General features: G+C 48.5%; 1 protein-coding gene and 1 long non-coding RNA gene across 2 annotated transcripts; one reads left to right on the top strand and one right to left on the bottom strand.

The window, feature by feature from the left end:
- Positions 1-1757: 1757 nt before the first annotated feature.
- Positions 1758-25173, top strand: IVD (isovaleryl-CoA dehydrogenase). The gene is made up of 12 exons (XM_084776554.1): positions 1758-2196; positions 9494-9583; positions 9803-9854; positions 14274-14443; positions 16003-16096; positions 16287-16423; positions 17962-18058; positions 19998-20091; positions 20871-20952; positions 21446-21550; positions 21653-21725; positions 23888-25173. The coding sequence occupies exons 1-12, from the start codon at positions 2050-2052 to the stop codon at positions 24019-24021; spliced, it is 1275 nt and encodes a 424-aa protein (XP_084632680.1). The 5' UTR covers positions 1758-2049; the 3' UTR covers positions 24022-25173.
- Positions 4852-14267, bottom strand: LOC311594669. The gene is made up of 4 exons (XR_014778186.1): positions 13923-14267; positions 8499-8539; positions 8286-8411; positions 4852-5612 (listed from the first exon to the last, which is right to left on the bottom strand). It is a non-coding gene; the product is annotated as an uncharacterized lncRNA (long non-coding RNA).
- Positions 25174-26553: the final 1380 nt, after the last annotated feature.

Genomic DNA, 26553 nt, shown 5'->3' with positions numbered 1-26553 from the left:
AACAGAGTAGAAATAATAAGAGGAATGTGATTCTGTGTGCTTTTATTTTTGTGTGTTCGTCCTGGTCCTCCTGCCTCAGGTCCCCAAAGGCTGAGATTATAGGCGAATGCAGTTACAGCTCCTGGTCATGCTGTGTGCTGGGTTCTTGACCTCTCATCAGAGAAGACCCAGAATGCAGCCCTTTCAAGTTGTGAGGAAGAGTAACTTTAGTGTCGGGAACCGGTAGTGGGGACATCAGATGTGGCAGGAAGGACTAAAAATGAGGACGTGGTGCTGAGTGCCACACTATATAATTAAGTACGCAATCACTTTTACTTTAATTTTAAATGCTGGGATTGAACCGCAGCCTTGTGGGTACTAAGTGGATGTTTCACATTGTGCTGTAGTCCCTGCCCAGTGAGGGTGCCTCGAACAATGAAGTTTAATGTGAAGTATCAGGTGACACTTAAAAGAGATAGCAAAGATCCAAGACATGTCTTCAGAGCTCCCTTCCTGGACTTTGGATGTTACACTCCAGGGACAGAGGACATTAGCATAGAGGTGGAAAATCCTATCAGCCTATCTTTCTTCCTAAAGACATAAAAGATAGCTGTCGCCTCAAAGGCACTAAGAGTTTATTCTAAGCCAATATGGGTGGCCATGTCCTGGGAACCAAAATTCAGATTGTTCATGCCTGTCACCTCACCCCACCCCCAGGGTTTCTCTGTGTAGCCTTGGCTGTCCTTGAACTCACAGAGATCCACCTGTCTCTGCCTCCCAGAGTGCTGGGATTATAGCTGTGTGCCACCATGCCCAGCATCAGATTGTCCTTAATGATGTACTCCACTGTGGAATGGCTACAGGATATGTTCATTGTCACAGAACCAAAGACTTCGGTTCCCACACTGGGCAGGTGAGTTATTGCAAACCAGGGGAATCTCTGCCATGGGGTTCAGACGCTATCTGATGACATTCTTATATTTTTGGCTTGGTAAAAGTTAGTGGTCTGCTAAATTAATAAATTACAGGTGGGTGTGGTGGTGTACACTTGTAGTGGAACCACTTGGGAGGCAGAGGCAGGCAGATTTCTTTGAGCTCAAAGCCAGCGAGTTCCAGGACAGCCAGGGCTACATAGAGATACCCTGTTTCTAATTAATTAACTAATTAGTTCGTTAAAAATAAATTTTCTTACCCGGTGGTCAAGAATATTGGGTCAGGTATAGATAAGAGTTGGAGATAAATGGCTAGGAAAGAAACTAAAGGCCAGGCGTGGCGGCGCTCGCCTGTAATCCCAGCACTGAGGAGGCAGAGGCAGGTGGATCTCTGTGAGTTCGAGGCCATCCTGGTCTACAACGGAAGTCCAGGACAGCCAAAGCTACACAGAGAAACCCTGTCTCAAAAAAAACCAAAACAAAACAAAATTAAGGAAAAGGAAAAACAAACTAAAGATACTCCAAGATAATTTTGGCTGTAAACCTGCAATCAAAAAGTTCTAATGAGTCTGTAGAATCTTCACACACACGTGGCTTTTTTCAGGGAACCCCAAACACCACTCACTCATCCCTTCCTGCCCTGTCACCCCCAGGAGAAAAAGTCCTTGCAGAATCTGGATAACAGTGAATCCCTGGCAACCTCCTCCTCTGGAGGAGGAACCAAATCCTGTTACATAAAAACCAAGGGAATCTTACTGTTTTCAATCACTGCGGACTCTAAATCAAGAGATTCTTCATAAGGCTCCGCAAGCCTAGATCTGTTTGGACCGTTTATTCCTCCAAACTAGGCGCCCTATGTTGGAGTACTTCCTTTCCCACTAAGATGATCCTTAGCAGATAAAGGTTGCGAACTTAACACAACGAGATAATACATTATTGACTCTTGTACCCAAGGAACGAGTACCGGAGGCTGCAAGCCCGGGAGCTACCGCCTCACGGCTGATTGGCTTGTTTGGCGCTGGCCTCCGAGCATGATTGGCTGCTGAGGCCCCACCCCTTTTCTGATTGGACAGAGTGATGAAGCCAGGATTGGTGGAACGCAAGCAAAAGCAGCCCGAGGTCCTAGTGCAAGGCAGAGATGGCGACTGTGTTCCGGCTGCTGGGTCGGAGGGTGAATAGTTGGAGACTGCGGCCATCACCGGCTCCCTTCGCTGTCCCGCAGCGGTCCCACTCGATATTGCCTGTGGACGATGATATCAACGGGTTAAACGAGGAGCAGAAGCAGGTAGGGAGGCCTGCCCCAAGGCCTGGTGTCCCTGTCTTACCCCACAAGTGACAAGTGCCTGCCGGGCCTTGGAAGTGTCACTCGGGAGCCAGGGAGAGGAACTGCGCGCCTTCTCCCTACTGATTATGCCCAAACCTCTGCTTTCATCGTTATCTCTAACGAGGGAAGATTTGAGACAGACACCAAAGCAGAAGTCTCCTGACTTTGAACTCCTGCTAAGAATAAGGACCAAAGCTCCTGGGAGACTGGTGGTGTTTGGATGGGTGGATTGGTCGGCCTACCTCTAGTGGCAATCCACTAGTGATGAATCCACTTACACACCAACCTGGTCTCTCTATGCATCTGTCCTCTACCCTGGGGTCTCCGTATGTATAGTTTGGGTGACCTGGACCTTGCTTTGTAGACCAGGCTAGCCTTGACCTCTAGTGATCTGCTTGTTTCTGCCTCTAGAGTGATGGGATTAAAGGTGTGAGCCAAACACACCAGGCTTTAAGCTCTATTTCTCAATGTATGTATGGTTGAGATTATGGTTGATCCATAACCACCAAGGTGTTGTTTTCTGAGTGGAAGACTTTAAGGACTTCTGAAATGCAATCTTAGTCTGCCTTCTTCCCTTTACCCAGGCCTAAAACATACAGCTGAACAATATCTTGAAAAATGTGTTCACCCAGGTTGCTTACTCTTATTGCTGGGTTTCAGACTGTTTTCTCTAATCAAAGCCAGTGAGCAGCCCAGTGTGGTGGCCCACACCATTAATCCTAGCACTCAGGGAGGCAGAGGCAGGTGGATCACTGAGAGTTCGAGGCCAGCCTGGCCTACAAAGTGAGTTCCAGCACAGGCAGGGCGACACAGAGAAACCCTGTCTCAAAACAATAACAACAACAAAAGCCAGTGAGTAATTTCCAAGGATGGGTTGGCAATATATAAAATATTAAGCAACCACTGCAGATGTCCTAATGAAATTGCTCAGGAGTGATGGCCAGGGGCAAGTATTGCCGTGAATGTTAACCTAAGTGGAGGAAGAGCCCTGGGCATCTCTGTCTTAGAATCTGCTGGGATTCTAAGGTCCTGGCTTGTTATTCCACTAGCCTGTTGTCCGGTTCCTGGGCTGTTGCTTTCCCTGTGTCCTGGGAAATAATACTTTTATTCAGATCTTTGAGGCAAACGCACTTTTAGGATGTGACTTTCCCACAGTTGTGCTTTTAAGCATCTGACACATTTGTGTTCATATGGAGTGGCTTTTTTTTGTCCTTGTGCCACCCTGTGTCAATAGGGGGGAAATAGATGTGTGCTGCTGGTTATCTCACTCACCTTCTGAAGTTACTTTTAGATTCATTTATTTTATGTGTACATGTGTTTTGTCAGAATGTATGTCTGTGTACAGGGTGCCTGCAGAGGTTAGAAGAGGGACTCCTATGCCCTGGAATTGGAGTTAGGGATGGTTGGGAGCCTCCACGTATGTGCTGGGAGTTGAACCTGCAAAGCACCGTGTCTTAGGTAGGGTTATCATTGCTGTGAAGAGACACCACGACCAAATGCAACCTGGGGAGGACAGAGTTTATTTGGCTTATGTCTCCACATCTTAGTCCATCGCTAAAGGAAGTCAGGACCGAAACTCAAGCAGGACAGGAACCTGGAGGCAGGAGCTGATGCCGGAGCCATGGAGGGGTGCTGCTGACTGGCTTGCTCCTTGTGGCTTGCACAGCCTGCTTTCTTACGGAACCCAGGGCCACCAGCCCAGGGATGGCACCACCCGAAATCGGCTGTGCCCTCTCCCATCAATTAGTAATTAAAAATGCTTGTCTACCACCAATCTTATAGAGATTTTTCTCAGTTGAGGCTCCCTCCTTTCTGATAACTCTAGCTTGTGTCAAGTTGACACGAAACTAGCCAGCACAACTGACCCCTTGTCAGTTTGACACACAAACGCATTACCGTTAAGCTTTCCTTTTTTTTTTTTAATCCCCAACTTCACATGTTAATAAAGACATCACAGGATAAAATATTTTACAAACTTATAAAGCCCCTTAAAAACTCAGCCTTACAGCTGGGCATGGTGCGCCTTTAATCCCAGCACTAGGGAGGCAAAGGCAGGTGGATCGATGTGCGTTTGAGGGCTACACAGAGAAACACTATCTTGAAAAACCAAACCAAATCAAAACAAAAAAACTCAACTTTACAAATTCAAACACTTTAAAAATTGTCTCTTTAAAAAATATCCAATTTCAGTGGGCATGGTGGTGCACACCTTTAATCCCAGCACTCGGGAGGCAGAGACAGGCCAAATCTTCCTTGTGAGTATGAGGCTAGCCTAGTCTACACATCAGTCCAGGACAGACAGGGCTATTACACAGAGAAATCCTGTCTCAAAAAAACAAAGACAACCCATTCTCTGAGGAGTAGGGGGAAGGCGTGTAGGGGAAAGAGGGAGGAGAGTGGGACCAGGAGGAGAGGGGGGGGGAGCTATGGCTGGGATGTAAAGTGAATAATTAATTTTAAAAAAAGAAACATGAAAACAAAAAACAGTACCAGCTGTGCTAGTACATACCTTTAATCACAGCACTTAGCAGCAGAGGCAGGTGGATTACTGACTTCAAGGCCGGCCTGCTTTTTTTCTTTTTTCTTTTTCAAGACAGGGTTTCTCTGTGTAGCCGCCTGCCTCTGCCTCCAGAGTGCTGAGATTAAAGGCCTGCGCCACCATGCCCAGCAGAGGCCAGCCTTCTCTACAGAGCCATTGATTCCAGGACAGCTAAGGCTACACTGAGAAACTCTGTCTTGAAGAGCAAAAAACAGCAAACAAACAAAATGAAAAATCTAACTTTAAAAAAAAAATCCGAAGTCTCTGTAAAACTCCAAAATCTCGTTTTTAAAGTCACCGGCTGAAGCAATGGCTCAGCAGTTAAGAGCACTAGCTGTTCTTCCAAAAGTCCTGAGTTCAATTCCCAGTAACTGCACGGTGGCTCATAACCATCCATAATGAGATCTGGTGCTCTCTTCTGGTCTGCTAGCTCACATGCAGTCCGAATACTGTATAAAATAATAAATAACTCTTTTTTTTTTTCCAAAGAAGAAACCTGGTTTTTTTTTTTTTGTTTGTTTGTTTTTATTCTTAAGTTTTGAAGGTCTTGTGATTTAACTATATAGATTAGCTATGGGTACAATTTATCTAGAATTCATCATGAACTGAGAATACCATAAGCAAACAGTGCATTTTGTCCACGTAGATATCCAGACATCATAGCTTATCAACAAAGAGTATACCTTATGTATTAGTGTTGTCATTGCTGTGACGAAACATCATGACAAACTAACTTGGGGAGGAAATTGGTTTGTTCGGCTTACATTTCCACATTGCTGTTCATCATCAAAGGAAGTCAGGACAGAGCTCAAACAGGGCAGGATCCTGGAGGCAGGAGCTGATGAAGGAGACATGAAGGAATGCTGCTTACTGGCTTCCTCAACATGGCCAGTTCAGCCTGCTTTTCTAAAGAACCCAGGACCCCCATTCCAGGGATAGGAGCACCCACAATGGGCTTGGCCTGTATCTATCAATCACTAATTAAGAAAATACAGGCTTGTATACAGCCTGATCATATGGAGGCAAAATAAACAAATAACTCTTTAAAAAAGTTTAAAGTCTCTCAGCCAGGCATAATAGCTCACAACTTTAATCTTAGCACTCAGGAGGCAGAGGCAAGCAGATCTCTGAGTTTGCTCTACAAAGAGAGTTCCAGGGCAGCCAGGACTGTTATACAAAGAAACCCTATCTCAAAAAAAATAAAGAAAAGAAAAGAAAAGAAAAGAAAGAAAGAAAGAAAGAAAGAAAGAAAGAAGAAGAAAAGAGGCGAGCTGGAGGGATGGCTCAGAGGTTAAGAGCACTGGCTGCTCTTCCAGAGGTCCTGAGTTCAATTCCCAGCAACCATATAATGGCTGATAACTATCTATAATGTGATCTGACGCCCTCTTCTGGGATGCAGGCATACATGCAGATACAGCAGTTATATACATAAAATAAATAAATAAATCTTTAAAAAAAAAAAAAAGTAAAGTAAAAAAGGTTTAAAGTCTCTCAACTGTGAGCTCCGGTAAAATAAAAATAAATTAAATAGTTTCTACTTCAAGAGTGAAGAAACAGGGGCTGGAGAGATGGCTCAGAGGTTAAGAGCACTGTCTGTCTTCCGGAGGTCCTGAGTTCAATTCCCAACAGCCACATGGTGGCTCATGACCATCTATAATGAGATCTGGTGCCCTCTTCTGACAGAGCAATGTATATATAATGATAAATAAATATTAAAAAAAAAAAAAGAGTGAACAACCGGCAGGATGCTGTTTCTTACAGTAAGAATGCAGGCTGAGAGCCTGGCGGTGGTGGCTCACGCCTTTAAATCCCAGCACTGGGGAGGCAAAGGCAGGCGATCTCTGTGAGTCTGAGATCAAGAGAGTCTAGGACAGCCAGGGCTCTGTGTAACAGAGAAACCCTGTCCTGAAAAACCAAAAATAAGAAAGAAAGATACAAGCTTGTTTACAGCTGGATCTTATGGAGACATTTTCTTTATTGGGGCTCCTTTTCCCATGACCCTCGCTTGTATCAAATGGATATAAACTAGCTGGTGCACGCTCTCAACCCCTGGGCCATTTGTCCATGCCTCACTTGCCTTCTTAAGTCAGTGTTGTCTCAGTGCTCTAACCTGAACACTTTAAGGAGGATTGCCTTCATTTACAGCTTGTATTTTGTACGGTTCTGCATTTTGAGAAAGGATGCTGCTAAGTGGCCAGGCTGGCCTGGAAATTTTAGCAGTCTTCCTGCCCAGCTTCCTGAATGCTGCTGGGATTCCATGCATGCACCCCTATATCCAGCTTTATAATGCACCATTCCCTCCCTTAAAACACATGCCATCTGTGTATATTCATTGCATGTGGTGTTAAGTTGTTGCATGAGGACTCTCCACATACTCTGAACATATCTCCTCCTATAACGTGTTCGTCCTCGCTCCTTCCCCCGCTCCATCTGAGACAGTGTCTCACTATACAAACCTGGCTGGACTCACAGAGAGCCATGGGCCTCCGTACCACTATACCAAACTTTATAGTGTTGTCTTTTTAAAAATATTTTTTTTCAACTGTATTACTGTTGCATGAATATGTGTGTCTACGTGGAGGTCAGAGGGCAACTTTGTAGAGTCTGTTTCCTCTTCCTGGCTTCAGGGAGAACTAACCTCAGGCTTCTGAGGCGGGTGTTTAACCTGCTGAGCCGCCTCATCCAGCCCTTCTGTGATGTGTAATAAGAAGGCCTCGATGACATTGCAAACTCTGGCTTCAAAGTGGGAAGAGGTTAGTTATTAAGTAGCTGGGTCATGTTCTCGTAGCCAAATGAAAGAGGAAAGGGAAGGGAAGAGCAGGATAACAGTTGTAGCCGAACCAGAGCCCTGGCTTGGGGATGAAGGTTGTGCCACTTAGAGACCGCATGAAGTGCCTGGGACGTGATTCTCCTGTAGCCCTAGTCCATATTGGGAAACCTCTAGAAACTTCAAAGTAGGCTGGCAAGATGGACCAGTGGCCAAAGGCAACTTGCCACTAAATCTGCTGACCTGACTTTGATTCTAGGACCCACATGGCAACAAGAGAGAACCAACTCCCAAAAGTTGTCCTCTGACCCCCATATATGTGCAGTCGTGCCCCCCCCATACACAGGTGGAATAAATACATAAATATTCTTTTTTTAAATTAACAACAACAGAAGAAACTCTGGAGTCCACGGCTGTGTGGTCGGCAGAGACTTTGGAGACCTCAGGCTTGAGATCCGAGTTGCTAACGCACAGTCCTTGATCTCTAGTTTCTGATCTTACTGAGAAATCTCTTTCAGCCAAAGTCTCAAGGATGGAAAAGAGACTGACAAGTGTCCAGAAGTGCAAGGCGGGGGGGGGGGGGGGGGGGGGGAGAACTGGGTGCCCGGAGTGCAGTAAGGGGAATGCTGGATGGCCAGCAGAGGACAGTCCATGCGGGCTGGCTTAGGGGCTTGCATGTTACTCTGAGTATCGCAGGAAAGCATGGAGTACTTTTACGCAGAGGAGCAACATTTTAAAACTTACCTTCAGGGGGCTGGAGAGATGGCTCAGCAGTTAAGAGCACTGACTGCTCTTCCAGAGGTCATGAGTTCAATTCCCAGCAACCACACGGTGGTTCACAACCATCTATATAATGTGATCTGATGTGCACTGTATACATAATAAAGAAATAAAATCTTAAAAAAGAAAAAAGTCAGTGTGGCACAAAAATAACCAAAAAACCAAAAAAAAACTCACCTTCAATACTTGAGAGACTCAGGTACAGGAGTTCAAGGTCACTGTGGGCAAAAATCAATCTTAAAATTAACAAAACGATAATGTTGGTGGCTAGAGAGATGGCTCAGTGGCTAAGAGCACCGCCTGCTCTTCCAAAGGTCCTGAGTTCAATTCCCAGCAACCACATAGTGGCTCACAACCATCTATGATGTGATCTGATGCCCTCTTCTGGCCTGCAGGTGTACATGTAGACAGAACACTGTATACATAAGAAATAAATCTTTTCACAACCATCTATGATGTGATCTGATGCCCTCTTCTGGCCTGCAGGTGTACATGCAGACAGAACACTATACATAATAAATAAATCTTTTTTTAAAAAATGATAACGTCTTAATCATTTCCTTAAGAAAGAGAAGCCAATCATTGTGTTAATCATGGTTACTATTGCTATAATGAACACCGTGACCAAAAATAAGTTGGGGAGGGAAAAAAAGCTTTATTTGGTTTTATAGTTCTACCTTGAAGGAAGCCAGAAGAGGAACTCACACAGGGGAGGAACCTGGAGGCAGGAGCTGATGTCGAGGCCATGGAGGGGTGCTGCTTGCTAGCTCGCTCCTCGTGGCTTGCTCAGCCTGCTTTCTTATAGAACCCAGAACTACTCCCCACCCTGCGGTGGCCCCACTCACGATAGACTGGGCCCTCCCCCACTGATCACTAGTTAGGAAAATGTCCTGCAGGCTTGCCTTCAGCCCCATCTTATGGAAGCATTTTCTTGTTGAGACTCCTTCCTCTCTGCTGACTGCAGCGTGTGTTAAGTTGGCATAGAACTTGCCTACACAACCACCTCTAAGGAAGCGTCATTTAGTGGGGCCCCTAAGCCTCAGCTTGATGCTATGTGGTGAGACTGCCCGTGGCCTAGCTCCCTGAATGTGCCAATTCAACCACAGGGGCATTGCCCTCAGTGGCAAGCATGTCTTGGTTTCAGCGGTCTCTGTCTACCTTTCTCCCTCCAGCTTCGTCAGACTATATCTAAGTTCCTCCAGGAGAATCTGGCCCCCAAGGCTCACGAGATCGATCAAACCAACGAGTTCAAGAACCTGAGAGTGAGTTTGCAAGGTTGAGAGTGGGAGTGGAGGCTTCTGGGGAAAAGGCTGCCTGCTTTGCACTTATGCTTAAAAAGGTGCACACTGTCTCCTGGTGGCAGGGGCCTCTCACTCCTAAGAGTATAGAGTATAGTTCCTTCCTCCGAATAGCTCGGTCTTGTTCTGGCCACACCTAGCTAACTGCCTTCTCATAGCTCGCCCCACTCTGTCTGTTGACAGGAGTTCTGGAAGCAACTGGGGAGCCTGGGAGTCCTGGGCATCACAGCCCCCCGTGAGTATGGCTTCTTTCCCTAAAGAGAACTCCCTCTGTTGCCAAAACAGGCAGGAAGGGATCTGGTCTCGGCACTGTGTGACAGCCAGACCTCCCCTCCCCCACCCCCACCCGAGACATCTGTAATCCTAGCACTGAAGGAGGCTGAGGTTGGGGGGCTCGCTGGGACTCACTGGCTACCAGTCTAGCCAAAAACCACAAGTCCCAGGTTCAGTGAGAGATCCTACTCCTAAAGAAATGAGGTGCAGCGCGGGAAGAGGATGCCCAATATCTTCCTCTGGCCTCCACACGTGTACACAGGTGTGCGCACTCACATCCACATGTGCACATACATCATTTTACATGCCCTCATACACACAGAGAGAAGCCAAACAGGAAGAGGAAAGAAAGATCATTTGGAAAGAACTTCCTCCCCCTTGAGCCTGAGGCGGCACCCCTTGACTTTAAGCTCGGGACAATTCTTATATCATTAGTGATGGCAGAGAGCAAGAGCTCCCAGGATCTCTGCTTTCTGTGGTTGTTGTTGGTTTGGTTATTTTTTTTTTCCGAGACAGGGTTTCTCTGTGTAGCCCTGGCTGTCCTGGACTCGCTTTGTAGACCAGGCTGACCTCGAACTCACAGAGATCCACCTGCCTCTGCTTCCCAAGTGCTGGGATTAAAGGCGTGCGCCACCACGCCCAGCTTTGCTTTTTACTTTTATTCTTCTTCTTGTTGTTGTTGTTATTGTTGTTGTTCCGTGCTGAAGACTGAATGAGAGCCTCACACCCTGTCACATCTGCATGCTGTACAGGCTCCTCTAGGTGATTTTGGGGAGTTTAGAAAATTCTAAGTCAAGCATCTACCCTTGTAGATCACCTTGCTCCAGATGATTCCTAAGCTCTGTCTCACCAATGGCCTGTAAAGGGGGAAGATTGTGCCCCCTGGGGGACGCCCTAAGGCCTCTGCTTATAACTTATCCGCAGAGCTCATTTGGTGTCAGAAATGGGACCAAGAGAGATATCTGGGTCCTCAGGTAAGGTGGGCACATGACGTTTTTCAGTTGGATCTTGGGCTTGCCCAATATCCCCTGTGGGTGCTATGACTTGGTTTTCCTTTTTTGGGGCAGGGTTGCAGAGAACTGGTATATTCTAGTTCTGTGTTGCCTTCTAGAAAAAGGCCCTGTCTGGGTGATGGTCCTGATGAATATGTGCACTGTTGGCCTCCTCATCCAGCCACACCCCTGGGGCATGAGAGCAATGTGATTGACTTTTCGTCCTGGCCTTCTTCTCACTCCGTACTTGGAAGGGTTAGGCAGGAAGACCGGAAGTCAAAGCTGACCTAGACCATAGAGCTAAGACCCTGGCTCAAAGAGGGGATGTGGCAGTGTGGATGGAGAGGCAGCTCAATGGTAAAGAGTGTGGCTCTTGCAAAGAACCCACCTCGAGTTCCCAGCACCTACGTGGTGGTTCACAGCTAAACACTGACTCCAATTCCATGAGAGCTGACAAGCAAGGGCACCAGGCTTGCACTCACATACATGCAGGCAAATGCTCATGTGCATAAAATAAAATAAATCTAATATATCAATATCTATATCTCTATATATAGAGAGAGATATAGATATATATTGTTTGTTTGTTTGTTTTTGGTTTTTGGTTTTTCAAGACAGGGTTTCTCTTTGTAGTCTGGGGTGTTTCTGGGCTCGCTTTGTAGACCAGGCTGGCCTCAAACTCATAGCGATCCTCCTGCCTCTGCCTCCCGAGTGCTCGGATTAAAGGCTGCGCCACCACACCCGGCCCAATTTGAGTATATTTAATGGAACAAATAAGCAGTCCAAAATCAATGGGCTGAAGTTAGGCTGTGCGATAAACACCTGTAACACCAGCACTTGACGGATAGAGGTAGAAAGGTTGTAGGTTCAAGGCCACCCTGAGACTCATGAGACCCTGAGGGAGAGGTTGAGGATGTAGTTCATTTTGCTAGAATGTTTGTGTGTCCCCAACATAGCAGAAACAGAGTGTGCCTGAAATCCCAATACTCAGATGAAAGACAGGAACAACAGAAGTTTGAAAAAAAAAGAAAGACAAGAAAAAAGAAGTAAAGAAAAGAAGCTAGGGGTCAGAGTGTAGCCTCGTGGCAAGAGTGTGTACTTTGTATGAAGCCCTAGGTTTGATCCCCAGAACTTATAAAACAAGAAAGAAATCAGATAAAATCCTTTCAAGTGGGCATCTTTGAAGAGAAAGCCAAGGGGCTGGAGGGATGACTCAGAGGTTAAGAGTTCAAGTCCCAGCAACCACACTGTGGCTCACAACCATCCACAATGTGATCTGATGCCCTCTTCTGGCCTGCAGGTGTACAGGCAGAGAGAGCACTGTATACTAAATAAATAAATCTTAAAAAAAAGAAAAAAAGAAAAGAAAAGAAAGCCAAAAGCTGGGGGTGGGGGGTGGGGGGGTGGGCACATGCCTGTAATCCCAGCACTCAGGAGGCAAAGGCAAGTGGATTTCTGAGGTCGAGGTAATTCCAGGTCTCAAATTCCAGGGCAGCCAGGGCTACACTGAGAAACTCTGTCTCGAAAACCAAAAAAGGAAAAGGAAAAAAAAGAGAAAGCCCGGGCTATTGTTTTCACTGGGGATTGACCCTAAAGCCTCGCCTGTGCCAGACAAGAGTCCTAACCCTGAGCTATATCCCACTATGTCCCCACCCTTTTCCTGTATTTTTATTTTGACAGCGAGTCTCACTAAGTTGCCCTAGCTGGCCTTGAACTCACTCTGTAACCTGGTAGGACTTGAATGTGTTCTTTCTGTCTTTCAAGTGATGCCAGCCGGCCCCAGGGGCCACACAGGAGTTCTGTTTCCCTGCTTGTCTGCCTGGATTGTAGCTGTGCTCCCCTAGACCACGGGGCAGCGCAATTTCCTCATCAGAGCCAGCTTGTTTATAGGGTCTTCACACAGGCAGCTGAGCTGAGGCACCAGGGACCCAGCCATTTTGATTTTTTTTTTTTTTTTAACAGCTGTCAAGGAAAACAAACTTTGCTTCTCTTTTTCATTTTCTCTTCCTTTCCTTTCCTTTCCTTGTTAATTGTTGAGCTAGGGCCTCAGGTAGCCCAGGCCAGCACTGAGTTTGCTATGTAGCCAAAGATACCACTGAGCTCATGATCTTCCCCCCACCAACGCCTGGGATTGCAGGTGTGTGCTACTGTGCCTGTCCTGCAAACCTTTCTTTCTTTCTTCCTAGGTTTTTGTTGGATTTGTTTTCGTTTGTTTGTTTGTTTGTTGAGACAGGGTTCTCTGTGTAACAGAGCCCTGGCTGTCCTGGACTATCTTTGTAGACCAGGCTGGCCTCGAACTCACAGAGATCTGCCAGCCTCTGCCTCCCAAGTACTGGGATTACAGGTGTACACCACTGCACCTGGCTTCTTTTTTTTTTTTTTAAGATTTTTTTTGTTCTTTTTTTTTTAATTTTATGTATGTACCTCTGTGTATGTATTTGTATATGTGTGCACTTGTATGTGTGTTCATATGTACATGTGTACACACCTGTGTGTGTATGGTACATCTATATGTATCAGTCCCACTTTGTTCCCAGAGCTATGCTATAAAATCTCACTTTGGGCTAGAGAGGTGGCTCTGTTAGTGGGAGCACTTCTAGGTCTTCCAGATGACCCAGGCATCAATGTTGGGTGGATCACAACCACCTATAGGGCTAGCTCTAGAGCAGTGGTTCTCAACCTTCCTAACGCTGCAACCCTGTAACACAGTTCCTCATGCTGTGCTGACTGCCCCCAACCATAACATTATTTTGTTGTTACTTCATAACTGCAGCTTTGCTACTGTTATTAATAGTAATATAAATATTTTTTGCAATAGAGGTTTTCCAAAGGGGTCATAGCCACAGGTTGAGAAGTGCTGCTCTAGGGGATCCAAGAAGGTTACTTCTGCTCTCTGAGGGCACTCGTACACACGTGCATAAACGCACATGGGCAAGTAAAAAGCACAAGTCTTTTTTTCACAATCTCACCTTCCCAAGCCCCGGCACACGCACAGTCTGTAGCTAACCTTGGCGCTCGGAACATAGCCCGCTTCCTACCTGCCCCGTCTGTGTTTCCTCGCCTTCTCCCTTCATCCGTCTGCCTCTGCCTTCCGTAACGTCTGGAAGAGCGAACAGGTGCTCAGGTTTTTGCTCATCCTCGTTGACGATGTCTGAGATAATCCAGTGTCGGAGACGATGGTCTTCTGAATTGCAGCACGCCCTCAGCAGCAAGCAGAACCAGTTGTGTGACCTTCTAAGCAGAGACACTGGCAAGAGCCTTCCAACCTTGCTAGGGAAGCTTGGGATAGTTCCCAGGGTGCATCTTCCCTGCCAGTTAAGGTAAGACTCCTGACTGTGTGCCAACGTAACCTGGATGCCTTTCTGCTTTGCACGCGGTGGTGCTTCCAGTCCAGTTTGGTGGCTCTGGCCTGGGCTACCTAGAACACGTGCTGGTGATGGAAGAGATATCCCGGGCTTCTGGAGCAGTGGGGCTCAGCTATGGTGCTCACTCCAACCTCTGTGTCAACCAGATCGTTCGCAACGGGAGTGAGGCGCAGAAAGAGAAATACCTGCCGAAGGTGAGGAGATGGCGAATGAAGAAGCCCACATGGCCCTAACCCCCCACCCCATCCCGTGTGACAAGCGGATTCTCATTCTTAGCTTGCTGCCCTGAGCTAAATATAATTAGGAATGGGACTGAGATCACTTTAAAATACTTAAGTCAAAACCTCGGAGTACATGAGGGGCTGGAGAGATGGCTCATTGGATAAGAATATTGACTGCTCTTCCTGAGGACCCAAGTTCGATTCCCAGTGCCTACGTGGTGACTCCCAACCCTCTATGACTGCATTCCCCAGGAATCTGACCCATTCTTCTGGCCACTTTGGGCACTGCACACATCAGGCGCACAGATATGCACGCAGGTGAAATAAATGAATACATTTAAATAAGGTGGAGAACGATAGAGGAAGATACTCAGTGTTGACCCCTAGACTCCACAAGCATGAGTACATGTGTGTCTGTGCCTTCCACACAGGAACACATGGGCACATACATGTGCAAATATACAACATGCCAAAACAAAAAAATAAGATGAAAACAAGGGCAGAGTTTAACTCATGAAATAGATTACTAACATTGGACAAGGACTTTAAGAAAGTAAAGGTGCAGCCACCTGTGGTGGTGCAGGCCTTTAATCCCAGCACTGGGGAGGCAGAAGCAAGCAAATCTTTGTGAGTTTGAGGCCAGCCTGGTCTACAATGAGAGTTCCAGGACAGCCCAGGCTACACAGAGAAACCTTGTCTTGGAAAAAGAAAAAAGAAAAAGGAATTAAAGGTGCACACCTTTATCCCAATACTCAGGAGGCAGAGGAAGGCAGATCTCTGAGTTTGAGGCCAGCCTGGTCTACAGAGTGAGTTCCAGGACAGCCAGAGTTACATAGAACAACCATGTCTTGAAAAACAAGAAAGAAGTGGACAGGGGCTGGGGACCTTCAAGCCGTCATGTGCTGGCTTGTGACGTATGTAGAGATCCAGCTCCTTGGGAGGCAAAGGCAGGAGGATTTGGGAAGACCCTGTTTCAAAAAGCAAATTGGAGCCAGTGAGATGGCTTAGTGAGTAAAGGTGCCACCACACTTGATGACCTGAGTTTGATACACATGATGGAGAAAGAACCAAAGCCTATGTCCCAGCACTCGGGGAAGCAAAGGCAGGCAGATCTCTGTGAGTTCTACAAAGCAAGTCCAGGATAGCCAGGGCTCCACAGGGCTCTACCCTGTCTCAAAAAAAGAACCAACTCCCACACATTGTCCTCTGATACACACACACACACACACACACACACACACACACACACACACACAGTAGACTATGTGCATATACACAGAACAAATTAAAATACAATTTTTAAAATACAAAGATTGGGAAGCGAGGAGAAGGCTCAGTGGTAAATCCCTTGCTTAGTGGGTGTGAGAACCCTGGAGCCAATCCCCAACAGTGCCAAAAAGTGGGGGAAGCAGGCGAGGAGAGAGGTCTTGTAGATACTTGCTTTGCTCTGGGGGCAGTTTGAGGGGAGGAAAGTGGGCAGGAAGAGGCAGTCCCCGGGATCCTAAGGAGGCAGGTTTTGGTTTTCCTTGTAGCTCGTCAGTGGTGAATTCATCGGAGCCTTGGCCATGAGTGAGCCCAATGCTGGCTCTGATGTTGTCTCCATGAGGCTAAAAGCAGAAAAGAAAGGTAAGGTCACTTGCCCCAAGGTATCTGGGAAAGGCAGAAAAACAGACTCACTGTGAGAGGGTAGCTGTTGTGGGGGGGGGGGTCCTCTCGGCTGGTTCCCCAGTCCTGGTTCTCAGCCATCCTGTGACCTGACTGGCTGAACCAGGACAGGAGACTTCAGCAAACAGCCAACATCCTGCCCTGCCTTTAGGAGACTACTACCTTCTGAACGGCAGCAAGTTCTGGATCACCAATGGCCCCGATGCAGATGTCCTGGTTGTCTATGCCAAGACAGATTTGACTGCTGTGCCCCCTTCTCGGGGCATCACAGCCTTCGTCGTGGAGAAGGTGAGGGTGGTGGGCGAGGGGTCACAGAGATGCCACCTCTAAGCAGAGTGACAGTGGTAGTTCCCTCGCTCCCTCCCAGGATGTGGTGGGCGAGCTGAGGCTGAGGAAGGTGGCCTAAAATTAATTAGTTAATTAATTAATTAATTTTAAAAAAGAGACCCAGAGAGGCTGGGTCAAGTTTGAAGTCAGTAAGTTGGGGAAGATGGAAATGGGAAAACAAAACACTGGAAGATATTCTTCCTGTGCCGAGTGGGAACGGTGGGAGAGACTGAGGCACGGGAACGCAGATGATGATCTCACCATAGTTCTGATAATATGGGCAAGGACGAGACCCATCAGGAGTTAGACTAGAACTCAAGAGTTCCGTTTTGGGTTTGGCTTGGTTTTAAAGCGAGCCAGACAAGGTGAGCTGTGTTTGTAGTCTGAGCAGGACTTGACAGGCAGCTGTAAATTTGAGGCTAGCTGGTCTTCGTAGTGAGGTCCAGGGCTATGCTGCAAGACTGTCTCAAAAAACTAAAAACAGGAAATAGCAAGGTTTTCAAAGAAAACCAGGAAGTTTTGTTTTGTTTTGTTTTCAATGTGTGTTGATGTTTTGCCTGCATGTATGTCTGTGAGGGTCAGATCTTGGAGTTACAGACAGTTGTAAGCTGCCATGTGGGTGCTGGGAATTGAACCCAGGTCCTCTGCAAGAGCTGTCAGTGCTCTTAACCTTGGAGCCATCCCTTCAGCCCCTGTTGTTTTGTTTTGTTTTGTTTTGTTTTTTTAAAGCTGGGGTCTCATTGTGTAGCTCTGGCTGACCTAGGACTCATTATATAAACCAGGCTGGTCTTGAACTCACAGTGCTCTGTCTGCCTCTGCCTCCCAAGTGCCAGGATTAAAGGCGTATGCCCTACCTTGGAAACAGTTGGAGATATATAGTTCAGGGAGCAGGTGTTGGCTTCATGCCATCTGCCTAACTATGGTGAAGAAAGAAAGCTGGCGCCTCTGAGGCTTGGGGACGCAGCTGCAGGGGAACGCTAGAGGGTTTAAGAACATGGTGCAAAGGCTGGCAGCACACTCCATGAGGAGGAGGAGCAGCTGACTGGAACTGAAAAGGCCAGGAGGTAACAGGGAACCGCATGTGCCATTGCTCCCCTGGGCGCTTGGCAACGCACGTGCCTCTGTGTCATCCCAGTCCAGGCTTGTAGGTGGTTGGGATTCCTTTAGGGACAGGTGGCAAAAGAACAGGGGGCAAGTTGGCCCGGGCTGTGAGTAGCTATCTTCCCAGGGGAGACTGAGGAGAGCTGGGGACTGGATGTTTCATTGAGAAAGAACCGCTCCCCCTGAGAACTGGGGAGAGGCAGGCTGGCAGCAGAGGAGTTGGGACCGAGGTTGATGGGGTGTGAAGACGGGAATTTTGCATTCAGAGTGAGCGCTTGGGCGTGAGACACAGCTGGCATGCTGGGCAGCCATCAAAACCTGTAGGTCAAGTGAGATTTCTCTCTACTAGGCCCCCTTGCGGCAAGTCTAACCAGGGCCTCCTTTGGTTTCCTGTAAAGGGTATGCCTGGGTTTAGTACCTCCAAGAAGCTTGACAAACTGGGCATGAGGGGCTCCAACACCTGTGAGCTAATCTTTGAAGACTGCAAGGTTCCTGGTAAGTGTCCAGAGAATAAGGGAGTCCTTACCCTGGCTCCTTTGCAAGTTGGAAAGGCCCATCTCACCAGTACAGAGGTGCACTGCCATTCTCTGCCCCGTGCTAGGCAGCTAGCCTGCGGGCCTGGAGCTGATGGACAGCCGTCTGTCCTGGCCGCAGTCGCTGCTGCTGTTTGCTTGCCTGCCTAGATGAAGGATGGCTTTTCCTCCCTGGATAGCACACCTTGCCAGTAGCTGAAGGCAAAAGGTGAGGCCTACCCTGGTCCACTGACATCCTTCAGGCTTCCTGTGCACGCGGCTGTACAGCCTACAACATGTGCTAGTCTGACTTTTTGTCACCGTCGTAAATAGCCCAACAGAAACGGGTTGAAGGCACAAGAACTTGGTTGACTCATGGTTTCAGGTGTCAAGCCTGTGGTTCTTTGGCTCTGTTGCTTCTGCACCTGTGGTGAGGCGGAGCGTGAGGGAAGAAAGGCCTAGGGAGAACTGCTTATCTTATGGAGGCTAAGTAAGCAGAGACAGAAGAGGCCAGAGTCCCATTAGCCTCTTCACAGTCACACACCCCAATGGCCAATTTTCCCTGGAGGTTCTTCCTCTGAAAGTTTCCATTGTCTCCATTAATGCCATCAAATTATGAATCCATCATCGGGTTAATCCATTGATGAGATCAGCCGTCACAACCCAGTCACGTCCCTAACCCCACCTTAGAACCCTGCTGCACTGAGAACCAAGCCTTCAGCACACCCAACACGCAGGGGGGCCATTTCATGCCCAAACCACAACACCCGGAATTACCCTCGGTAATGACGCTAAGAGCCCATCTGAATAAATTGACAGAAGCCAGACTCGATGAAGGAGAGGTAATTGGATTTTGCAGGACTATTTTCTCCCCTGTGCTGTAGCTACAAACGTGACACCATGTAGCACTGTGAGAGAGCTGAGGCCTCGGATCTGGTCATCAATTAGGACTGCTTTGTGCATCACCCGTAAACCATCCTGAAACAGTATGCTGTGGGGAGGAGTCTCTAGGAAGGGTTACCCATGCAGACCCACTTTTGTAGAAAGGAAAAAAAAATCATCCACTAGCCTTAAAGGCAGATTAAGCTGTCAAGTTTCTCTGCAAAATGTACTGCCTACACCTCCCAAGTCCTTATTAGGGGGTAGGTGCTCTGGAGCATCAGTCTGGTTGCCTTTTGATTTCAGACATCCCTGGGTCCCTACTTGTTGCAGGGCCTGGCTGGCAAGCCCAGCCCTCTACCCTGAACTTTCCAGCCCAGGGGCAGGGCCTTCCCTTCACTATACAATCCAGCCATCTTGGCTCCCCGCTCTCTCCTCTGCTCTCCTTTCTCTTTCTGTATCTCTTCTCCTCTCTTCCTCCTCCTCTCTCTCCTCTCTGTGCACTTTTCTCTCTCTTTCTTTCTCCCTCTCCCTCCCCCTGCATGGCTGCTTCCAATAACCTGTACTTATATACTATAACTATGTCTCACGATTAGCTCATTCCATCACTTCAGTCAGTCACTAGCACCCCAACTCGTAGACAATGCAGCTTTCATGAACATTGCTGAGAGGTGACCCCAAACCCAAGCAGGCAGCCTCAGGATGATGAGTTTTCTGATTTATTAGCAGACATCAGCTATAGAAAGAAGTAAAGAGGGGCCAGGCGACTTCTAAACCAATCAGTTTTTCTTCTTTCTCATCCAGGGGGTCCTGGGTGAGAAGGGACAGATCTAACAGCTTGGGGCTCTGGAGTGTTGTGGTTGGGACAGGGTTCCTGAGAACTCTGCTTCCAGCTAAAAGTGTCAAAATTCATTTTTTTCCTCTCACTCAAAACCCTACTTGAAGGTTGAGTAATGCACTTTTGTGCCTTGGGTGACACAGTGCCTTTTATCAGAGTAAAGAGGCTGTGAACACCCCTCTCTGACTGGCGTTTATCCCCGCAGCTGCCAACATCCTGAGCCAAGAGGGCAAGGGTGTCTACGTATTGATGAGTGGGCTGGACCTAGAACGCCTGGTGCTGGCAGGTGGGCCCCTTGGGTAAGTGTGAGGGGCTGGAGGCCTCCTGAGTAAACCTGAAGCTTCACCAGGCTGAGGCTTATTGAGGGAGCTGCTGAACCTGTGGATGAGCGTGAGGCTCGGGGGACCTGAGCTCTCCAGACTCCTTGTTAGGTTAGCAGCCTTGCCCTGACAGGGAGAGAAGACACAAGGGAAGCTACTTCAAGATCTATCCTCTGTCTTAGAAAAATCTCCTCTTAGCTGGGTGTGGTGGCACTCACCTTCAATCCCAGCACTCAGGGAGGCAGAGGCAGGCAGATCACTATGATTTGAGGCTAGCCTGAGTCCAGGACAGCCAAGGTTATGCAGAGAAACCCTGTCTCAAAGAAGAAGAAGAAGAAGAAGAAGAAGAAGAAGAAGAAGAAGAAGAAGAAGAAGAAGAAGAAGAAGAAGAAGAAGAAGAAGAGAAAAGAAGATAAGATCTCTTCCTACACTTAATTTCTTCACACAAAAGGGGAATGACATTAGGTGACAGATGGCAGGTGAGGCCTGAGGAGCAGTTCTGTTTAGTCGAGTGGTTATGAATCAAGAGGCCCAGACTGCCACACCCACTTCATCTCAGAGAAAGGTGCAGAGGAGCATGGGTGGGCATGAACCTGGGCAGGCGGTGGTGTGACCAAGTAGGGAGTTTCTCAGGTTCCTTTACCTTTGCTCAGGGACTTCAGTTCCTTACCCTCCCGCTCCAACCCTCAGGCCTAACCCTCTGGCGCCAGTCCACCTGACAGCATTCCTTCTTCATAGTGTCTTTCTCCGTGTGGCAGGATCATGCAGGCTGTCCTGGACCACACCATCCCCTATTTGCATGTGAGAGAAGCCTTTGGCCAGAAGATTGGCCAATTCCAGGTGAGTGGAACACTTGCCGAAGTGCCCTCTTCTGCTGAATTAAAGGTTTTCTGTGGAGGAGGTAGACGCACATTGTGGGATGGTCTTGTCCCCTTGCAAAATGAGCTTGAGCTTGTAGAATGCAGCTACTGTCACACTCAGCCTGGCTTTGGAGTTTCATCACGTTGTGAGTGAACTGGACACTGAGAGGCTGAAGAGTAAAGCATGCAGGACACTGGGGCTTAGGGGAAAGGGAACTGTATTTCTCATCTCACCTTTCTGGTTTGAAGAAGCTGCTAGAAGCTAGCCGGACTCTAAGGGACAGCTCTCTGGCCTAGAACAGTCTCCTAGAACTGTTCCCGTCTCCATTGTCCTAGGCAGGTCCCATCTCGCCTCCGTGCCCCTGGCTCCTCATACCTGTCCTCATGACTGTCAGGTGGCCCTTGCCATTCACCTGCTTTTGGTCATTAGCGTGTCCCCAGCATGTTGACCCATGGCCTCCCTTTGTCCCCAGCTGATGCAGGGAAAGATGGCTGACATGTACACCCGGCTCATGGCATGTCGACAGTATGTCTACAATGTCGCCAAGGCCTGTGATGAGGGCCACATCACTGCCAAGGTGAGGGAAGAAGAAAGGGGGGGCGGGCAGCGGCGGGTCATCTAGTGGAGTGGGCACCTGTGTACTTGTCGGGACCCGGCTGAGCAGCGCCTTATTCCACAGGACTGTGCCGGTGTGATTTTGTATGCAGCTGAATGTGCCACGCAGGTTGCCCTGGATGGCATTCAGTGTTTAGGTGAGTGCCCCCCTCTTCTCTCTACTCCTGGGGTCCCTCTCCACTCTTCACCCTGCTTAAGCTAGCCACAGCCACGCTGGCACCTCTAGGCTCTATCTGCCCACCCTGAAGAGGAAAGGGAAGTTTTGGTAACGGCAGTCAGTAAATAACTGGATGCTTAGTATTTTAAAGGGAGCGTGGAGCCTGGTGACACAGCTCAGTGTTTAAGAACACTGGTTGCTCTTCTAGAGGACCCAGGTTCTATTCCCGACACCCAAGTGGCAGCTCACAACCATCTGTAACTGTAGTTCGAGGGGGAATCAGCGCCCTCTTATGTCCTTTGAGAGCGCCAGGCATGAATGCAGTGCACAGACCAACATCCTGGCAAAACACCTTTATATGTAAAATCAATTTTTTTTTTAAAGGAAAGAGGAAAAGAGCCACATGGGGGAGGCACACCCCTTCAATGCCACCACTCAGGAGGAAAAGAGGCAGGTGGATCTCTGAGTTCAAGGCCAGTCTGGTCTGCACAGTGAGTTCCAGAACAGCCAGGGCTACGCAGAGAAACCCTAACTCCAAAGAAAAGGAAAAGAGGCTACAAGCTGTCCTTATCTTCCCTGCCTGGTGTAAGGTCTCCAGGAAATGGGGAGAGAGATGCCTCAGGTGGAGCACCCTCGTTCATTGTTGGCCAGTGGTGAAAGGCACAGGCTTAGGTTTGAATCCCACCTCTCTTGCCCGTGTTAGCCACTGATTCTGCATTTTGGGGGAAGGGGGAGTTTCTGTGTAGCACTGGCTGTCCTGAAACTCAGTCTGTAGACCAGGCTGGACTTGGAACCCACAGAAATTTGCCGGCACCTGCCTCCCAAAAGTACTGGGATTAAAGGTGTGTGCCAACACTTCCCAGCATCACCACCACCACCACCACCACCACCACCACCACCATCATCATCATCATGCATTTTTAAAAAGCAGGATCTCACATATGTGAGGATGCAGTGTGCTGAGGATGACTTGGAACCTCCAATCCTCTTGCCCCACCTCCTGAGTCCTGGGGCCACAGGCATGTGCCACACCATACCTGTTTGCATAGTGCTGCGGGTTCCAGACCTTTGGGCATGCTAGGTGGACAGTGTACAGCCACAGCCCCCTAATTTTTCCCTTCCTTTGTCTGGGTCCTCAGCACTCTGGGAAACCTCCTAGACCAGCCCTATTGTGCCTTCCTGACCCCAACAAGGCTCCCTTGTTGCTTTTGTTTCTTTTTAATCAGACCTTTCCCCACAGGCTATAATCCTGGGACTCTTCTCAGTTCAACCAATACATCAAAGAAAAAGCTGGGTATGCTAGTGCCCACATATAATCCCAGTCCTTGGGAAATGAACACAAGAGGATTGCAAGGAGGTTGAGGCCAGCCTGGGCTACATAGTAACTTCTTGGCCAGCCTGGGCTATAGGTCAGGGTAGTATCCCTGCCAAGCATACACAAAGCTAGCACCCCAGCACTGTATCAACCAGATCACAGTTGGTATACCCCTTTAATCCCAGCACTCAGGAAGCTAAAGGTAAGAGGGTCAGAAGTTTAGGGTCGTCTTTGGCTACATTGTGAGTCACAGGCCAGCTTAGACCCTACCTCAAAAAGGAAACAGAAAGAAATGTTCAGAAAAGAAGATCATCAGTAGTTTGGAATTTTTCTGGCACTGGGAGGAGTGGGAGGAGGGCGGATAGATTTCTGGGTAACTGTGCTGGCTACCAGGAAAACTAACACATGTCACACATTGTCCTCTGACCTCTACATGTGTGTCAGGGCACATGTGCATGCATGCACACACATACACACAAAATAAATAAATGTAAAACAAAAGAAACATCGGACCTGAGCTAAACTTAGACTTCTCTTGTCATGATGCCCTAAACATTCCAATATACGGCAACTGTTTAAATGGTACACATGCCACAGTAGATACACAAACAGCCTAGTGGTACTTAAGGTATGAGCTGGGCTTATAACTCAGTGGTAGAGCATCTGCCTAGAGTGTGAGGTCCACATAAGGAGAGTGCACATAGGTTATATGCAAAGGAACCATTCCCTAAAGATCCTGGAGGTTGGCTCCTTGGCCATCCATTTGCTTTCTCACCTTGTCCTCTCCCTCCAATTCTGTCTCTTCTCTTCCCACATCTGGTTCGCAGGTGGGAATGGCTACATCAATGACTTTCCCATGGGCCGATTTCTTCGAGATGCCAAACTGTATGAGATCGGAGCCGGTACCAGCGAGGTGAGGCGGCTGGTCATCGGTAGAGCTTTCAACGCAGATTTCCGCTAGCCTCCGCTAGCCTCACGGCCCATCGCCCCCTGGTTCTGGCACCAAGAGGCCTTTCTTTGGAAGCCGAGGCATGGCAGCCCTCTCGCCTGTGTAAGGAAGCTCTGCTGCCCAACTTCCCTTCTCATGCCAGCCCACGACCCTGTTGTGAGGTGGGATTCTCCAGCCTGCCAGCCAATCATGAAAGCTTAAAACGACTGCAAAAAGGCTTTTCTGGGGGCTTCTAGGGAGGGCTTCAGTGACTGTGCCCTTACTTCTAAATTTGATATTCTCACCCTCTGGCATGGCACCTGAGGACACACAGGGACCCAACTCCTTTTTTTGGGCAAGCTGCTGGCAGAGAGCCCTCCCTGCTCAAGTGTAACGGAAGCATGGCCTCTTTCAATTTTCTTATACTTAGTGATCTTCCCCGACACACACGCACACACCCCATCCCAGACAGGGGGTTTTTTGTGTAGCCCTGGCTGTCCTGGACACTTTGCAGACCAGACTGGCCTTGAACTCACAGCAATCTATCTGCCTCGCTTCCCCAACTGCTGGGATTAAAGGTGTGTGCCACTATACCCAGCTTTAGTGGTCTGTTTTCGTTTTCTTTTCTTTTTTCTTTCTTTTTTTTTTTTTTTTTTTTTTTTTTTTTTTTTTGAGACAGGGTTTCTCTGTGTGGCCTTGGCTGTCCTGGACTCACTTTGTAGACCGGGCTGGCCTCGAACTCACAGCGATCCACCTACCTCTGCCTCCCAAGTGCTGGGATTAAAGGCATGTACCACCACCACCAGGCCTAGTGGTCTGTTTTCTTGAGGAAAGGCAGAAACCTGTCCTTGTTAGCTGTTTCCTCCAAGGTCTAAACAGCTCCAGAATGCCTGTAGGGCAGAGCCAAGGAAGGGCAGAGTCCACGGTCTAGCCAACACAGTGTAGAACGCTGGCCTCCCTGATGTACCTGAATGTCTGCATCACTCTGTCACAGCTACCACTGGGCCTGCTCATGTGACCTTCTGCAGCTGACTGGGCAGCTGACAGGCCCTGTGGCCGGGGCTGGGTTGCCTGGCTCAGCTCCAGCCTCTCTGACTGTACATTTCTCGAGACACCCTGTGGATAATTTTGTTACAACTGCACAGCCACTGTTGCCGTTTTTTATTAAACATACTACAAAGTAAAGCCTTCTGTGCCCAAAGCAGTGTCTTGGAGGAGAAGCCAGCCATTTGCTATGACCCTCAGACTGCATCTTGAGAGTGCCCTTGAAGAGCCCAGCCCCTCCATCCGCCCTTGAAGAACCCTGCCCCCATGTCTGCCCTTTGGTAATGGGACAGGAGGCCAGCATGGGAAGTCTCAGACCCCTGTCTCCCAGTGACTTGACTTTTCTTTTATGTCACTGAGATTGAACCTGGGCTATTTAGGCAAGCACTGTACCACTGAGTCAGCTCCCTCCACCTACCAACTTCCTCATGCTTTTATTTCAGTCTCCCTGTAGTCCAGACTGGCCTTGAACCAGAGTGGCCTGAACTCAAGATCTCCCCTATCTCTCGAGGGCTGGGATTACAAGTGTGAGCCACATGCACCACCCTGTGCTTTTTCTTAAAGGAGTAGGGAAGTCCAGTGTGGGAAGACAGAAGGAGAACCTTAAGTATCCAGAGGCCAGGCTTGAGAGGTATTTGTTTTTTGAGACAGGGTCTAACCTGTAACTCAGAATCCTCCTGCCTCTGCCTCCCGAGTGCCATGGTGATGGGCATAAACCACACCACCTAGCACATCTCTGAGTTTTCTTTTGTTTTGTCTCTTGCTGTATGGCCCAAGCTGGCCTTGAACTCAGAGATCCTCCCGCCTCCTGTCTCTACCTCCCAAGTTTTTAGGATTAAGGGACACCATGCCCAGCCTAACCTCTGCAGGGGTGGGGGTGGGGGGTTGTTTGTTTTGATTTTTTAATATCTTGACCTTTTTCAAGGTCAGAATCGGAGCTAGGAGCCAGATAGGCTAGTAGTACCCTGAGGCCGCCACAGAGAACACTCTAGAAGTGGGTTGCCGCACTCCTTCTCAGTTCCCAAAAGTAAAACTGGTTTTCCTGGCTCCCAGCCCAGCAGTGCTTGGTCCAGGCCCACAGCCAAGTGCTGAGGTTTGAGACAGGTGGAGTTAGGGCCTTACCAAGGGCCAGGAAGGGGAATTCCTGAGCTTCTGGCGGCCCCTTAGCGTTCCCTCTCCGGGTCCCGCTCCTGCGCTCGTGAACGCAATAGAAACGGTGACCAGCTGAGAAAAGGTCTCTGGAACAACCCACTGAAGGTGTTCAGAATGAGGCAGGGGACCTGCAAGCCTGCCTTGCCACCACGCGAGACAACCTGCGTTGGAGTCCTGGAAACAATAGGTGGATGGAGAGCTGGCCTCTGGCCTCTACAAGCTGACAGAATGCAACGCGTCAGTCAGTCGTGCCCGCTGGAACCCTACTGACTTGAGAGTGTCCCCCAGAAGTTCACGTTAAAAGCCGTAATCCCAGCCATTTGCTAATGACTTGGGTAGTAGGACCCTCATGACATTAGCAGCTTTATA

This window comes from Acomys minous (assembly GCF_964271855.1).
Source record: "Acomys minous genome assembly, chromosome: 3".
NCBI classification, from domain to species: Eukaryota; Metazoa; Chordata; class Mammalia; order Rodentia; family Muridae; genus Acomys; species Acomys minous.
Note: the sequence above shows the minus strand (reverse complement) of the source record. Positions and strands in the feature narration are given on the sequence as shown.